This window comes from Apodemus sylvaticus, chromosome 22, assembly GCF_947179515.1.
Source record: "Apodemus sylvaticus chromosome 22, mApoSyl1.1, whole genome shotgun sequence".
Classification (NCBI taxonomy): domain Eukaryota; kingdom Metazoa; phylum Chordata; class Mammalia; order Rodentia; family Muridae; genus Apodemus; species Apodemus sylvaticus.
This window is the reverse complement of record NC_067493.1, coordinates 44,486,789-44,503,415: the sequence shown is the minus strand read 5'-3', so window position 1 is coordinate 44,503,415 and position 16,627 is coordinate 44,486,789. Positions and strand designations below refer to the sequence as shown.

Here is a 16,627-nt window from a genome sequence, read left to right as displayed (position 1 = left end):
GTCTGGACCCACCAGCCAGGGACCAAGCCTACAATACAGAGCTTTTTGGGGGGATATCTCATCTACAAAATGTGACACATGTCCTTCATATGCCACCAGCCAAAAGAGCAACAGGGACACACCGTTCCTACGCTACATCAGCGGTCCTCAGCCTTTCTAACATGGTGACCCCTTAATACAACCCCCACATTGTGGGGACCAAAACATTATTTTCATCGCTACTTTCTAACTGCAACTGTTACGAATCTCTTCCTCTCTCTCTCTCTCTCTCTCTCTCTCTCTCTCTCTCTCTCTCTCTCTCTCTCTCTCGTTTTTTCTTTTTTTTTTTCGAGACAGGGTTTGTCTGTGTAGCCCTGGCTGTCCTGGAACTTACTCTGTAGACCAGGCTGACCTCAAACTCAGAAACCTGCCTGCCTCTGCCTGCCACTGCTCGGTGGGGTCAACCCTCTATTCAGAAGGTCTTGCAGGGCAAGTGGTCTTTTGGTTGCTGGGACAAGATAAAGCCCGCTGTCTTAAACTTATCTCCCTGTAACTTATGTGTAGAAATAATTAATGGCTGATTTCTTTTTTTAAAAGTGCCAGACACACATTTGTATCATTTAAAAAAAATATTTATTTATTTTATGTATATGAGTACACCATCACTTCTTCAAACACACCAGATCCTATGACAGATGGTTGTGATGTGATTGCTGGCAATTGAACTCAGGATCTTTGGGAGAACAGTCAGTGCTCTTAACTGCAGAGCCATCTCTCCAGCCCCAATGGCTGATTTCTTAATTGACTTTATTTTATTCTTACTTAAAAAAATTAGCTGGGCGGTGGTGGCGCACGCCTTTAATCCCAGCACTTGGGAGGCAGAGGCAGGCAGATTTCTGAGTTCAAGGCCAGCCTGGTCTACAGAGTGAGTTCCAGGTCAGCCAGGGCTACACAGACAAACTCTATCTTGAAAAAGCCAAAAAAAAAAAAATATTACAATTACTTATTTATTGCTACTTTGTTTCCAACCCAATTTCCCCGAAAAAGAAAGCTCAACTCAATCAGTTAACAAAACAAGCTTCAAGCCTAGACTGGGCGACCTCCCACTCCACTGCTCTATTTCCATCTATATTATCCCAAATAACTTGTGGTTTCTCCAGGCCAAGAGCTTCCCTCTGTCAGCTGCCTCTCCATTTTTTACCCCATAGGTTCTCCCCTCCTGTTTATCCCCCCCATGCTCCTCCCCTAGACTCTCAGCTCCTCCCACTTCCTCCTGCCCAATCATTGGCTCAAGCCTTTATTTGAAAAGTTAAGGTGGGGAATAGGTTCACAAGGGAACTCCTTATCTGCAGTCCCTCTGAGGAGTGGAATTAGCATCAAAATACAAGCCCAGGGCTATCCACGACACTTATTTGTGTGTGAATACGTGTGGTGTGTGTGTGTGTGTGTGTGTGTGTGTGTAATGAATACTTGTGTAGAGGTCAGAGAACAACTTGTGGGAGTTAGTTCTCTCCTCCTACCATGTGGTTCCTGCAGATCAAACTTAGGCTGTCAGGCTTAGCAGCAGGCGTCTTTACCTAGTGAGCCATGTCGCTGGCCCTCAATCTTACATACTTGCGTGTGCGCGTGTGTGTGCACACACACACACACATGCACACATACATATACACATACATAGAGACAGACACATACACACACACACACACATATACGCACACATACACACACACACATACATATACGCACACATTTTAAACAAACTGCTCAGTTTGTAGCCCGGTTGCCTGGGAACTTGCTATCCAGATAGGCTGGCCTTGAACTTGCAGGGCCCCGCCCCCCAACCCTTTGCCTCCCAAGTGCTGGAGCTAGAGGCATCTCACTCGCACTGTCTCCGCACTTCTCATCCAGGCTCCGAACTCTTGGGCAGTTTTGAGAAGGAGCTGGCGAAGCATGAGAAGAACCGGCAGGAACTGGCCAACGCCGAGAAGCTTTTCGATCTCCCCATCACCATGTACCCTGAGCTCATCAAAGTGCAGAAGGAGATGGGCGGGCTCCGCATGATCTACGACCTGTACGACTCTCTGAAGGTACAGCCCCTCCCAGGGGGCTCCCGGGCTGGGCACAGGGGCGCGAGCCCGCGGGCGCGGCATTGTGTCGGGAGGGGCTCAGATAGTCCATGCATGGCCCCTTCCTTTCGGCCTCAACACTTGCCTTTTTAAGTCGGAGGTTCCTTTGAAGAGGGAGCAGGGGAGGGGCCAGAGCTAGCAGAGCACCCTGCCCCTTGCTTACCTTTGAGTCAGGCCCCAAGATGCTGTCTTGTCTAATGTTTCTAGATTGCCAAAGAGGAATGGTCCCAGACCCTCTGGATCAACCTGAATGTCCAGTACCTGCAGGAAGGCATCGAAGGCTTCCTCAAGAACCTCCGCAAGCTGCCACGGCAGGTGCGCAGCTTGTCCGTGGCCTTTTATTTGGAATCGAAGATGAAGGCGTTCAAAGACTCCATCCCCCTGCTTCTGGACCTGAAGCATGAGGCTCTGAGAGAGAGGTTAGTTCCGTCCTCCCTCTGCTCAGAGAAGGACTTCAGGTTTCAAACGTGTACAGTTCAGGAGAGTCGGGAGCAATTCAGAAGCAGGGGCGAGAGGTCACTGGGTTGTTTGTAAGACAGTGCCAACGATTTTATAAAAATGACCCCAACAGCTGCTTCAGTCAAAGGCATGTTCTTGTCTGTCTGCTTTTTAAAAGCAGGATTTGATCAGCTGAATCCAGGAGAAATGGAATCGGGGTACCAATCCTATTTGTGATTTTTTTTAGGGGCCTGTCTTAGGGTTTCAGCTGCTACAAGGAAACACCAGGACCAAGAAGCGAGTTGGGGAGGGAAGGGTTTCTTTAGCTCACACTTCCACACTGCTGTGTGCCACCCAAGGAAATCAGGACAGGAACTCAAACCGGGCAGGAGCCTGGAGGCAGGAGCTGATGCAGAGGCCATGGAGGGATGTTCCTTACTGGCTAGCTTCCCCTGGCTTGCTCAGCTTGCTCTCTTATAGAACCCAAGACTACCAGTCCCAGGGATGGCTCTGCCCACAAGGGGACCTCCCTCCCCCATTGATCACTAATTGAGAAAATGCCTTACAGTTGGATCTCATGGAGGCATTTCCTCACCTGAGAGTCCTTCCTCTCTAAAGCTGTCTAATTGACACAAAGCCAGCCAGTTCAGTGCCACATTAAAAGACTAGAAAGAACCAGACATGGCATACACACCAGTTGTCCTAGGGCTTGTGGGGCTGAGGCTGGAGGACAGAAAGTTCCATGCCAGCCTGGGCCATATATCCAGTGACACACTGCCTTAAAAACCAAAGGGGAAAAAGGAATGGGAGCAGTGAGATAAGTCTTTTTTGGGGGTTTGGGGGTGAGATAGGTTTCCACTCTATAGCCCAGGCTAGCCTAGAAAGTCACTATGTACCCCAGGCTATCAATCTCATGACAGTCTTTCTCAGTCTCCCACACGCTGGGATTATAGGCAAGAGCCATCATACCTGGCTTGAAATGAATCCCAACCCTCACCTCCATATACACTTTAAAGATCATTTAAATTTTAAGTTATGTTTATGCATGTGCGTGTGCGTGTGCGTGTGCGTGTATCTGTGTGTTTTTATGTCTGTGTGCCTGTGGAGGCTAGAGGGCATCAGATCCTGTAGAGCTTGTGTTACAGATGACTGGGAAACTCCATGTGGGTCCTGGGAAATGAACCCAGGTCCTCTGCAAGGGCAGCCTGTGCGCTTAACCGCTGGACCATCTCACCAGCCTTTGTTGATAGATTTAACCAAGGCAATATCTGAGACACCATTTCCAGACGTAACTGAGACATGTGACTTCCTTAAAAACCATACCTTGAAATCTGACCGGCTTTGTAGAGCCCAGTAGGTCTTGGGCCACCCAGCAGTGACATATGGCTTGTGGCTACTGTGCAGGGTGCACAGGTCCTCTGGTGTTAGATGGAACTTGGGTCTCTCGGGTCGATGGCTCGTCCCAACCTGCTGTGTGCCAACGGGAGTTAGCCAGGGTTCTGTGGCTCCCCCCTGGTGTGCCCCATCCTCCTCTGTCACATCCCAGAGACTGGTCGTGGAGTCCCGGGGTCACAGAGTCACACCAAGCGACTTGATTTTACTTAGTGAGAAAGTTGTCATCTCCTCATTTCCTACCAATCAGTCTGGTGTTGTCTGGAGCTAGAATGTTCCCAGGAGGCTCCTGTGTGGCAGGCCTGGTCCCCAGTAGAGACACTGTTGTTAGGTGACTTTAGGAGGTAGAACCTGTTGGTCTCAGGCCCCACTTCCCCACCCAGTCACGAGATTGAACACGTTGCCACATCCCGTGTCCCTGGACATGGCTCTCCCTCACCACAGCCAGGATGACCGTAGGCGGAACCATCTGCACATTCTCACCATCAACTCCCTTCTCAGGCACTCCATGTCAGTCCCAGGGAGCGGACGAACCCACAGCCCCGTTCACACAAGCAAGAAGGGCTCTTGTCTGAGTCAGGGTTTCTATTCCTGCACAAACATCACAACCAAGAAGCAAGTTGGGGAGGAAAGGGTTTATTCAGCTTACACTTCTGCATTGCTGTTCATCACCAAAGGAAGTCAGGACAGGAACTCAAGCAGGTCAGGAAGCAGGAGCTGATGCAGAGGCCATGGAGGGATGTTCCTTACTGGCTTGCTTCCCCTGGCTTGCTCAGCCTGCTCTCTTATAGAACCCAAGACTACCAGCCCAGGGATGGCACCACCCACAAGGGGCCCTTCCCTTCCCACTTGATCACTAATTGAGAAAATGCCCCACAGCTGGATCTCATGGAGGCATTTCCCCAACTGAAGCTCCTTTCTCTGTGATAACTCCAGCCTATGTCAAGTTGACACAAAACCAGCCAGGACAGCTCTCCTGGGCTCTTGTGGCTTTAGCACCTGTTTCTGTCCTGCTGAGTCCCGAGTGGCAGCCATAGGCCCAGTCAACGGGGCTGGCACTCGGGACTCAGCACTTGGGACTCAGCACTCGGGACTCAGCACTCGGGACTCAGCACTCGGGACTCGCTGGCAGACCTGCAAAGCCCTCATCCTTTGCTCACTGTGAAGCTGTTCTCTGCAGCAAACAAAGACCCCCATTCTGTGACCTTATAGCCCACAGTTCCCAGGTTCTGGCCATGTCCCTCCCTGTTTGTCATAGCTGAGGGTCACATCTGATGTCAGGGATCTCACCCCCCCCCCATTCCTTTTTTCTTTTCTTTTTTTTTTTCTTTTTTCTTTTTTCTTTCTTTCTTTCTTTTTTTTTTTTTTTTTTTTTTTTTTTTTTTTTTGGAGCCAGGGTCTAGGCAATAGTCCAGGCTAGCCTCAAGATCCATAGGGTCCTTTTTCAGTCTTTCACAGGCCTACACTATTACTCCAGTCCATTCAGTGTCCCCCCACCACTCCCCACCGTTCAGAACAGTTAGTACTTACAAACTGTGGCTCAGTGACAGAGCAATTGCCCAACATGTCTAAGGCCCAGAGTCCTGTCCCCAGCTCTGCATAAAACAACTGGTTTGAAGTTAAGCCACCTATCAGTGGGTCACAGCGATCTGGTCGGTAGCAGACTGTACACCATTTCACGCAGGGCCAGATGTGTCACAGGCCTGACCACGTGGATTCGTGTAGCACTCTGTGAAGTTCACTCTTACCTGAGATCTCCTGGTGATGTATTTCTAAGGACACATTCCCTTGTGAACACAAGATGGTATTTAATTTGTAGACTTGCTACACTGTTGGCCATCTGTCCAGTCAGAGGATCCTTTCCCTGAGACCAGGACTGGGCCTGTGGTTACCAGGCACTGCCCAGCAGAGTCAGCACCGGACCAACACTTCCCAGTGTACTTAGGGCTCTGTGATTGACACCAGGCTCTCCCACAGACAGAGGCCCGGTCGGAAACACTAGAGGCCACACATTTTCTCAGCAGCAAAGACACGCACAGGGCTTGCCAGCTATTTCCTGGTTTTAACTCAGGGAGGAAGATTTGGAAGAACTCGGGAGTATAATCCCTGACTGTCCCGTGTCGCTGTGGAGGCTCTCCCACAGAGCCACTTCCTGTGGCTGAACCGGGAATGATTAATCTCATCTTTGCACGTGTCTGGGTGCTTATTGATAACCCAACACTTTTTCAGACACTGGAAAGAGCTCATGGAGAAAACAGGCGTGTTCTTCGAGATGACGGAGACCTTCACGCTGGAGAACATGTTCGCCATGGAGCTGCACAAACACACGGAAGTGCTCAATGAGATTGTCACTGCGGCCGTCAAGGAGGTCGCTATTGAGAAGGTGCGGAAGGAGTACCTTCAATCTCCGTGCTGCAGCTGGACCCAGGACCTCCAGACACTCCTCCTGAATCTTTGGCTCATTGGGATGGGTTTGTAGCATGCAGCCAAGGCTGGCCTTGAACTCGTGATCTTCCTGCCTCAGTTTTCCAAGTTCTGGGATCACAGGATGCTCCGCTGCTCCCAGCAAAGGCTATCTTTTCAAACTTTCCCTAGTATCTAAGTAAATAGAACCTCTGCCTTTGTTTACCTCTTTGATATCCCTGACTATAGTTTCATGCTCTACTTATTGATGAAGAATAGGCACCCCTTGGGAAAAAATGAAAAATAAGCACATCCCTCCAAGTCTGGACACTGAAGACAGTTGTTGTCCTACTAAGTGCTGCTCCCTACTTAAGATGCAGGCACAAGACTGAAGTACGTACCGAGAGTGGGAAGATGCCATGTGAACCCATTTTATGTAACTAATGCAAGCTAACAAAAAGCTAAAAGATGTATGGACACATGGCACGTGTGGACACATCCATATACATGTATAAAACACAACAGTGTACATGTATGCAATGCATGTGTACATATTCATATACACACCTCTAAACAAATACATATACATAGTATGCACACACATTGTCTTAGCTACATTTCTCAGTGTCTCGACAAAATACCCCACAAAAGCCACTGAAGGAGAAAAGGGCTTATTTTGGCTCATGGTTTAAAGGCACAGTCTGTCACTGCGGGGAAGGCATGGCAGGAGTGCTGTGTGTGCGGCAGCTGACCACATAGTGTCTGCAGTCAGGAATGTTAATGCCTGGCTTGCTTTCTCTTTTTTTTATTCAGCCCAAGACCCTAGCCTAGGGAATGGTGCCACCCACAGTGGGCAGATCTGTCTAACTGAACATGATTAAGAGAATCTTTCAGAGGCATGCTGAGGGGCCTGCCTCACTAGAGATAATTCACACTTGTTATAGGCATACACATGAGCACATATCAGTGTGGATTTCTTCAGATAATGGAATGATAATGGGCTTTGCATTTTGGATGTGCACTTTCTCGATTAGCAGTGGAATGAACACAGGGCAAGACCCCCTGGCTGAACAGGAAGCTGCAGGGTTGAGACCTCAGTTTTGGTACTTGGCAGCATCCTTGGAACCCTACGTGACCTTTCTGAGCCTATCTCTGTATAATGATGTGTTTTGTTTTTGTTTTTGGAGTGGGGGTCAAATGAGATCCTACATGGCAGAGTGCAAGCCTCGTAGGCAGAAACACTGTTGCTGTGAGAATCTCAACTTTCCTGTGATTGAGCTGGGATAATAGTTGAGTTGCTCACAGACGGTGACACAGTAGGGTCTTGCTCTTCCGTCTGTGGGCTCAAATGCTTCTCTTCACTCTCCCAACCAGGCCGTGAAGGAAATCCTAGACACCTGGGAGAACATGAAGTTCATTGTGGTCAAGTACTACAAAGGCACACAGGAGCGAGGCTACATCTTAGGGTCTGTGGATGATATTATCCAGTGCTTGGATGACAACACCGTCAATTTGCAGAGCATCTCCGGGAGCAGATTTGTGGGGCCTTTTCTGCAAACCGTCCACAAGTGGGAGAAGACACTGTCTCTGATAGGGGAGGTCATCGAGGTGAGAGCAAAGGAAATAGACAGCACGCCACCCGTTCCTGCGGGGATTCTATACGGGAACATTTGTGCTGAGAAACGAAGGACTCTTGACTCAGGTGGGATGGGGGTAAAAGGGCATTTGGTGGGGGCAAGTGGGCAGTTGGGAAGATTGGTGAGTTTTGATTTCAGGGAACTAATGTTTAATTTCTAAGATTCCGAATTGGCCTTTTCAAACGTCCCTGTTCCTTTTTCATACCTCCTGTTCTTGTTGCATGAGTGCTTCACATTTTCATCTGCCTTTTCATGAAGGCTTGAAAGCTTGGCCTGTCATACTGGGTGGTGGGTCAGTACCGTGCCAACAGTGCTGGACCAGGCTTCCGTGAGTAAGCCAGATCAGTCAGGCCCAGTTCACTATCTCTGAGTGGCTGAGGGTTTTCTCCTCTCCAGACCATAGACAAGCATATTTTCTCATACATATCCTGGTTCTCTGGCAAAGAAACGTGATCCTGGTCCTTCATACTTGAACATTTTGGACTTGTGCTTGTTTTTGTCTTTGACTCTTTACTTGTGAAAGCTTTTTTGCAGGACATAGTTTTGTTGCTGTTATTGTTGGTGTTGTGTTGGTGGTGATGGTGACAGTGGTGGTGGTGTGTATGTGTTTGTGTATATATGTGTGTGTTTTTTCAGGAGATTGAACCTAGGGTCTCATGTATGCAAGGCAAGCTCTTTACCACAGAGGTACCTCCCCAGTCCTCTTCTTTATGATTTAAATTTTTATTGAGATGAATTTTATGTAATATAAATTTGACCATTTTGTTCTATCTATCTATCTATCTATCTATCTATTTATCTATCTTTTCTTTGTTTTATGAGACAGGGTTTCTCTGTGTAGCCCTGTCTGTCCTGGAACTCACTCTGTAGACCAGGCTACCCTCAAACACAGAGACCCACCTACCTCTGCCTCCCAAGTGCTGGAGTTAAAGTGATGTGCTACCAAGCCTGGCTCTTCCTTGTTTTTTGAGACAAGGTCTCTCACTGGACCTGGAGCTCACCGATTGCCTAGACCAGCCGGCCCATGAGCTCCAAGCATCCTCCTGTCTCCACCTTCTCCGGGCTGGTGTGACAGAAGCACACCACCATGCCCAGGTGTGACATGGGTTCTGGGAAGCTCCACCCACGTCTTCGTGCTTGAACAGTGGGCAATTTCCAGCCCGAGCAATCTCACCAATGAAATGAACCACTTTAGAATGTGTAGGTCAGGGGCCCTTAGAGTATTTGTATTATACAAACTCTGCCTCCATTTGGTTCTGAAATCTTCTCAGCACTGTGAGAGAAAACCCCCAAGCCATCGCTTCCCAGCTCCCACATCCCCAGTGCCTAGGATCCACACATTGCCTTTCTATTTCCACGTCGGCCTGTTCTGTATGTCTCACATGTGTGAAGTCACACACAAGGCCTGTGTGTCTGCATAAGATGGTCAAGGCTGACCCACACGGGGGCATCTGTCTTTGTTTCTCTCCTTTTCGTGCTTAACTGATATTCTGTGGCATGGCCAGACTACCTTTGATGTATCTGTTCATGGCTCGGTGGCCGTCTACGTGGCTCCTGCCTCCCGGGTCCTGGGTGTTAAGGCAGTGCTGCTGGGGGAGCTCCTAACTAAGTTATGTGTCTGGCTTTCACTGTTGCTTTCTTTGATGTCTGCATCTGGAAACAGAATGGCTGAGACGGTGGCATGAGGCTTGTCATGAATATCATTGACAATCGCAGGGCTCCAAGTTCTACATGTAACTAGATGTGTCCTCCCCGCCCATGACTGGAGTGAGGAACATTATTTTGCTTTTTAGTAAATCTTCTTTAAACTGTTATATCCCTGCCCACTAATCCCCCAACTCTCCAGGATCTGTTCTGAGATATTCTGACAATGCCCAGAACCCAGATAGTACCGAACCCCATACAACTGCTTCCTAGTACACATATACCCACGGAAAAGTCAGTTTTACAAGTCCAGGCTGCTCAGAGGCGAGCCACAGTGACTATTAATACACAGAGTGCCTGTGACAGCAGTATCTCAGAACTGTGTGAATGTCCTCTCTCTGCACACCTTCTCAACTACTGTAGTTTTAGACTCCTTTTGACCACAGTTAACCTAAACCTGGGAAAGCAAAAGTGAAGATCTAGGAGGGCTAGGTGGGTGAGGTAGAAGGGGCGGTGGCCAGGTCTCTGCCCACAGTGTCGCTTGGTGAGTTCTTGTTCTCCCCGAGCTGACTTGGATGTGTCCTGAATTAGGGAGGGGTTTCGAGTGTGCTGCTGGCATCCCTGCTCACCCTCTGACTTTGATGTGATGTGTTCTCAGATCTGGATGCTGGTTCAGAGGAAGTGGATGTACCTGGAGAGCATCTTCATTGGTGGCGACATACGGTCCCAGCTGCCGGAAGAGGCCAAGAAGTTTGACAACATCGACAGGATATTTAAGAGGGCGAGTGACCAGAATGAAAGTGGACACGGCCAGTGTGAGAGTGAACAGTGTGAGAGTGGGCGTGGTCAGTGTGAGAGTGGGCGGGAGGGTGGGTCAGGGTGAGACATATTTCTTTACAATTTAGTGTGTGTATGTGTGTGTGTGTGAGTGTGTGTGTTTGCACTCAGTATTTCTGCCACCTTGACTGACACACCCCACTGTCTCCACCTCTTCCAGATCATGGGGGAGACACTGAAAGACCCGGTGATAAAGCGATGCTGTGAGGCCCCAAACCGCCTCCACGACCTGCAGACCATCAGCGAGGGCCTGGAGAAGTGCCAGAAGAGCCTCAACGACTACCTGGACTCCAAGAGGAACGCCTTCCCCAGATTCTTCTTCATCTCCGATGACGAGCTGCTAAGCATCCTGGGTAACAGTGACCCACTGTGTGTGCAAGAGCATATGATCAAGGTGAGGGTCTGCGGTGACAGTCAGGTCCTCGGTGACTGTTAGGGCCCGTGGTGACTGTCAGGGTCCGCGGTGACGGTCAGGGCCTGCAGTGACGGTCAGGGCCCGCTTTGATGGTCAGGGCCCGCGGTGACGGTCAGGGCCTGCAGTGATGGTCAGGGTCTGCAGTGATGGTCAGGGCCTGCGGTGACAGTCAGGGCCTGCGGTGATGGTCAGGGTCTGCGGTGACGGTCAGGGTCTGCGGTGACGGTCAGGGTCCGCGGTGATGGTCAGGGCCCGCGGTGACGGTCAGGGCCTGCAGTGACGGTCAGGGTTCGCGGTGATGGTCAGGTTCCATTGAGATGGTCTCCATTTCCCAGTCTAGGGCTGATTAATGATCCCCAGGTTCAACCCCTCCCTCTGCTGCATGTGCCTGGACCGCTCTGTCCCCGTGTTCACACTAGCTCTCCATCACACCGAAGAGGTCTTTTTCCTTCTTTCTGAAAACCCACTTGTTTTAGTAAGGTTTTCTATCCCTGCACAAACATCATGACCAAGAAGCAAGTTGGGGAGGAAAGGGTTTATTCAGCTCACACTTCCACACTGCTGTTCATCACCAAAGAAAGTCAGGACTGGAACTCAAGCAGGTCAGGAAGCAGGAGCTGATGCAGAGGCCATGGAGGGATGTTCCTTACTGGCTTGCTTCCCCTGGCTTGATCAGCCTGCTTTCTCATAGAACCCAGGACCACCAGCCCAGGGATGGCACCGCCCATGATGGGCCCTCTCTGCTTGATAACTAATTGAGAAAATGCCCCACAGCGGGATCTCATGGAGGCACTTCCCCAACTGAAGCTCCTTTCTCTGTGATAGCTCCAGCCTGTGTCAAGTTGACAGAAAACCAGCCAGTACACGGCCTTAGGTTTGCACCATGCTGTGTATAAATAGCCTGTCTCCCTGGCCAGGAAACAGCACACGGGGTCGTAGACATCTGTCTAGCGTAGCTCTGAGAGTGTCCTGGCCACGATGGCTGGTTGTCCTCAATCCAGCATCCCATCCCGCCGTCCTGCAGATGTATGACAACATAGCCATGCTGCGCTTCCTCGACGGAGACAGTGGGGAGAAGCTCGTGTCCGCCATGATCTCGGCAGAGGGAGAAGTCATGAACTTCCGCAAGATCATCCGGGCCGAGGGCCGTGTGGAAGACTGGATGACTGCTGTGCTGAATGAGATGAGGAGGACCAACAGGCTCATCACCAAGGAAGCCATCTTCAGATACTGTGAAGACAGAAGCAGGTGATCCAGATGCGCGAGGGTGTGTGAGGATGAGCGAGTCTGATCTTGTGGCTGGGGCCAGGGGGTGATTTCCAAGTGTGAGTGGGCAGTCTTGCTGACACTGCAATGCTGCTTATGTTGCCATGGCAACCCAGCTGCTGACCGCTGTTTCAAATGATGAACTCTGGGTAGTTCTTCCTAGGTTGAGAAGGCACTGGGTTGTGAGCTTGGGGGAGATTTTTAGAGTTTTTAGAGATTGGGCAGGGGGTATGACCCTGCATCAGAGCTCCTGCCTAGAATCCCCCAGTGAGGACCTCCGGGTGTGGCTCAGTGGTAGAGCATCTGTCTAGAATTCTCCAATTAGCAGTTGGGGGTGTGGCTCAGTGGTAGAGCATCTGCCTAGAATCCCCCGGTGAGGGGCTAGGGTGTGGCTCAGTGGTAGAGCCTGCCTAGAATTCTCCAATTAGCGGTTGTGGGTGTGGCTCAGTGGTAGAGCCTGCCTAGAATTCTCCAATTAGCGGTTGTGGGTGTGGCTCAGTGGTAGAGCCTCTGCCTAGAATCCCCCAATGAGGGGCTGGGGGCGTGGCTCAGTGGTAGAGCCTGCCTAGAATCCCCCAGTGAGGGGCTGGGGGCATGGCTCAGTGGTAGAGCACCTGCCTAGAATCTCCCAGTAAGGGGCTGGGGGCTGGGCTCAATGGAAGAACATCTGATTAGAAGCCCTCAGAAGTAGAATGCTCACCTAGCATGCATGATGATACCCAGCCCTGCAAGAATGAATGAATGAATGGATGGATGGATGAATGAATATGAACTCTCAGTGCCCACTCCATTCCAGGCACCAGATGCTGGGTCCTGTGCCAGGAGCTATGCTATCCCTAGCCTTTTGGGACTTTTTAGCTGGCCTCACTGTGAGATCGGTGCCTAGCAGTCAGGGGCAGCCCAGACAGGATCCCAATGGGCAGGTGCCTTACTGCATGCGCCCCTCTATGGTAGACTCTCAGCCAGGACTCTATTGATGAGTCATATGATGAATATGCAGATCTGTAGTCGGGAGCCCACGAGGGGGTCACTGTCCTGGTACTTCACAGTCTAGCCCTGGCATTTCCCTGACCTTCAAGCCTCCTGCTCCTGGCCAGACACATGAACCACTGCAGCTGACTTCCAGGGCAGGCTCTGACCGATCCCACTGTCTGTCTAGCCTGTGACCGGCACGCTTCCCCTGCAGGGTGGATTGGATGCTGATGTACCAGGGCATGGTGGTGCTGGCCGCCAGCCAGGTGTGGTGGACTTGGGAAGTGGAGGACGTCTTCAACAAGGTCAAGCAAGGGGACAAGCAGGCTATGAAGAACTACGGCAAGAAGATGCACAGCCAGATCGACGACCTGGTCACACGGATCACCATGGAGCTGAGCAAAAACGACCGCAAGAAATACAACACCGTCCTCATCATTGACGTGCACGCCCGGGACATTGTGGATTCCTTCATCAGGGGCAGGTGGGTCCCCCCCCCTCCAGGGATTCTGGGATTGCTTTACTGTACTGTCCTTCTGTGGTCCGCCCAGTTACGGCTCCTTCCTTCCTTCCCCTTCCCGACCAGCATCCTTGAGGCCCGGGAGTTTGAGTGGGAAAGCCAGCTGCGCTTCTACTGGGACCGCGAGCCAGATGAACTGAACATCCGCCAGTGCACAGGGACCTTCGGTTACGGCTACGAGTACATGGGCCTCAACGGGCGGCTGGTCATCACGCCCCTCACGGACCGTATCTACCTGACGCTCACACAGGTGACACGCTTGCCCCTGAACACAGCTTGCTGGCTGTTCGAGACATGAGTCTTAGCTTTGAGTTTGGGAAACATCTTCCATTGGACTCTGACTTGTCACTGTTAAAAGTGAACCCCCCGAGGACATCTTCCCTGGGACACAGTGGTCCCTATGCAGTGTTGATGGAGTCAGAGGGTAATAGAAAATTGCCGAAACGTGTACGATGTATAATACTAAAGCGTATTGGACCATGAGAAGGCATGGAGGAGGTCATGTCTCTTCTCATGGACAGTGTGTTAGCTGTCCATCGTAAGGCACAGTCGTTTGTTTGTGGTACCATGGCTAGGACCGAGGGCCTTGTACTCACTAAGCGAGAGCTTAACCACGGAGCTGTACCAGAGTCTGCACACAGCGCCTGTGTGATGGCTCCCTCAGCTCATAGCTGAGTGTCAAGCCCACACCGTGCACAGCACACTCCCGTACTTGTCTCTGCACTACTTTGCCGTACCTGGGGGCAAGCAAGCAATTGGAAGGGCGAACCCCTTGACAACACTGGACCGTGAGCCCTTTGTCTTTCTAAAAACAAATGTCAACTTTAGTCAAGCATGGTGGCCATGCTTGTGACTGGGGCGCTACGGGGTGGAGGAAGAAGGATCAGGAGTTCAAGGTCACCCCCAGCTACATAGCAAGGTTTTTATATTTTTTTAACTTTTTTTTCTTACCTGCATGTATTCCGCCTGCATGCCAGAAGAGGGCGCCAGATCTCATTATAGATGGTTCCATAGCAAGTTTTAGGCCAACCTGGGCTACATGAAACAAATCTGGGCTACGTGAAACCCCGTTTCAGGAACAAAATGATTAAGCCTTTCTGTGAGTTAGGGGTCTAAAGAGACAGGATCAGTTGGAGAGCACAAACTTAAGCATTTTATGACAGAGAGATTGGAGGCAAGTTAGTATCCTAGCCTGCTGTTGGCCAGCTGGACAGACAGCACAGAGGACCAGAGGGAGCCGCTTACATTTGGATCTGAAGCCCTGAGGAATGTCAGCGTACAAGGCCACTATCCCAGCCAAAGTGGAAAGAGTCTCTCTTTTCCTTTGGTTTCACCCAGTTCTCGAGTGGTGGGGTGGGGGTGGGGTGGTGGTGGGGTGGGGGTGGTGGTGATGATGATGACGATGATGATTATGGTGCTGATGGTAATGGTGGCAGTGGTGATGGTGGTGTAGATGATATTGCCTACCCTGAGAACGACCATCTGCCTAACTTGGCTCACTGTAAAGTGTCAGGCTCTGAGGTATTCTCACAGGCACACTCAGAAATAACATTTAGCCAGCAGCCTGGGACAGCTCCCTGCACACTGGAGCTGACACACGGAGTTGAGGTTCACAGTGTCTACCCATGTGTCCCAGGGATGAGCCCGGGAGTGGCACTCTTTCTAGGAGCCAGAACCCGCGTGTTTTACGTTTGGCCGCCCACAGGCGCTGTCCATGTATCTGGGAGGTGCCCCTGCTGGCCCCGCGGGGACTGGCAAGACAGAGACCACCAAGGACCTCGCCAAAGCCCTGGGCCTCCTGTGTGTTGTCACAAACTGTGGCGAAGGCATGGATTACAAGGTAAGAGCTCACCATCACTGCTTGTACCGGACTCCCCTGCAGAGGGCTTCCAGTGCAGATGCGGTTGGGAAGTATGTCACCTGTCTCCTGAAATGACAAGTGACAGCTGGGAGGGTGGGGCTCCCACCCTCAGTGACAGCTGAACTCAGGCTGCTGGGACCAGGGACTGCAGTACTGTACTCCTGAGTCTAGAGGGCGCCACTGTTCAGTTTGGTCCACACTGGGTCCACTGTCCCAAGTGCCCTTACTGAAGCAAAGCTGAACAGTGGCGCCCTCTGTGGCCAGATTTTGCAGCATTTTAGCAGTTGGCCGTCTGGAGTTTTCTACAAATATGCAGTCTGGATTACCTAGCCCCAAGAGGGAGTTGGCCTACTGAGGGCCTTGGGAAGATTGCCAGAAAGTTCTGTGAGCGTCATACTGGGCCAGGGCTCCCAGTCTCTCAGCACAGGGTTTAATTTAGAAGAGCAACCCCCTCACCCCCTTCCCTTCCTGGGAGGAACAGGCCCTGACCATCCTGACGGAATCCCTAGGCTGTCGGGAAGATCTTCTCTGGCCTCGCCCAGTGTGGCGCTTGGGGCTGCTTCGATGAGTTTAACCGGATCGATGCGTCCGTGCTGTCTGTCATCTCGTCCCAGATCCAGACGATCCGCAACGCGCTGATCCACCAGCTGACCACGTTCCAGGTGAGGGGTGGGGGCGGGCTGGGGCGGGGCGGGGCGGGGCACTACCTACATCCTGCCCCAGGAGGGACACCAGCTGCAAAGCCTGTGCCACCTCGAGTCGTCCTTTTAGACCACTGCGACCAGACACTAAGCAGCCTTACGCTTATGGAGAAATGACTTTGACTTATGAGTTCATTTGGTCCATCACAGACAGGAGAGCAGGCTAGGGTAGCTCCTGTCACCGTGTCTCCAAAGCCTAGCTCTCTCTTTACCTCCCTTTCATTTTGTCCAGATACCTCATGGTGCAGATAGTACCCCCATTCAGGGTAGGTTCCCCCCTCTGTTAGCTCTTACGGGAACACTCGCAGGTTCCTAAAACCACTGAAGGTGAGGGTTACCTAGCACGTGTCTTATCAGACATCGAACCTGACCAAATCTGGCCAGACATCACACTTCACCAGACACCATACCTGACCTTACTTGACCATACCTGACC

The 16,627-nt window shown here is 51.1% G+C and overlaps 1 protein-coding gene across 1 annotated transcript in view; it reads left to right on the top strand.

Annotated features, from left to right (window-relative positions):
- Dnah10 (dynein axonemal heavy chain 10) overlaps nt 1-16,627 on the top strand; it is a 120,109-nt gene that overhangs the window by 45,015 nt on the left and 58,467 nt on the right. The window contains exons 24-34 of the mRNA XM_052167903.1: nt 1,888-2,066; nt 2,313-2,524; nt 6,165-6,318; nt 7,713-7,946; nt 10,278-10,400; nt 10,617-10,850; nt 11,896-12,119; nt 13,324-13,593; nt 13,696-13,879; nt 15,335-15,469; nt 16,000-16,152. Of these exons, the coding sequence (XP_052023863.1) occupies nt 1,888-2,066; nt 2,313-2,524; nt 6,165-6,318; nt 7,713-7,946; nt 10,278-10,400; nt 10,617-10,850; nt 11,896-12,119; nt 13,324-13,593; nt 13,696-13,879; nt 15,335-15,469; nt 16,000-16,152 (2,102 nt within the window). The remainder of the gene's footprint in view (nt 1-1,887; nt 2,067-2,312; nt 2,525-6,164; nt 6,319-7,712; nt 7,947-10,277; nt 10,401-10,616; nt 10,851-11,895; nt 12,120-13,323; nt 13,594-13,695; nt 13,880-15,334; nt 15,470-15,999; nt 16,153-16,627) is intronic.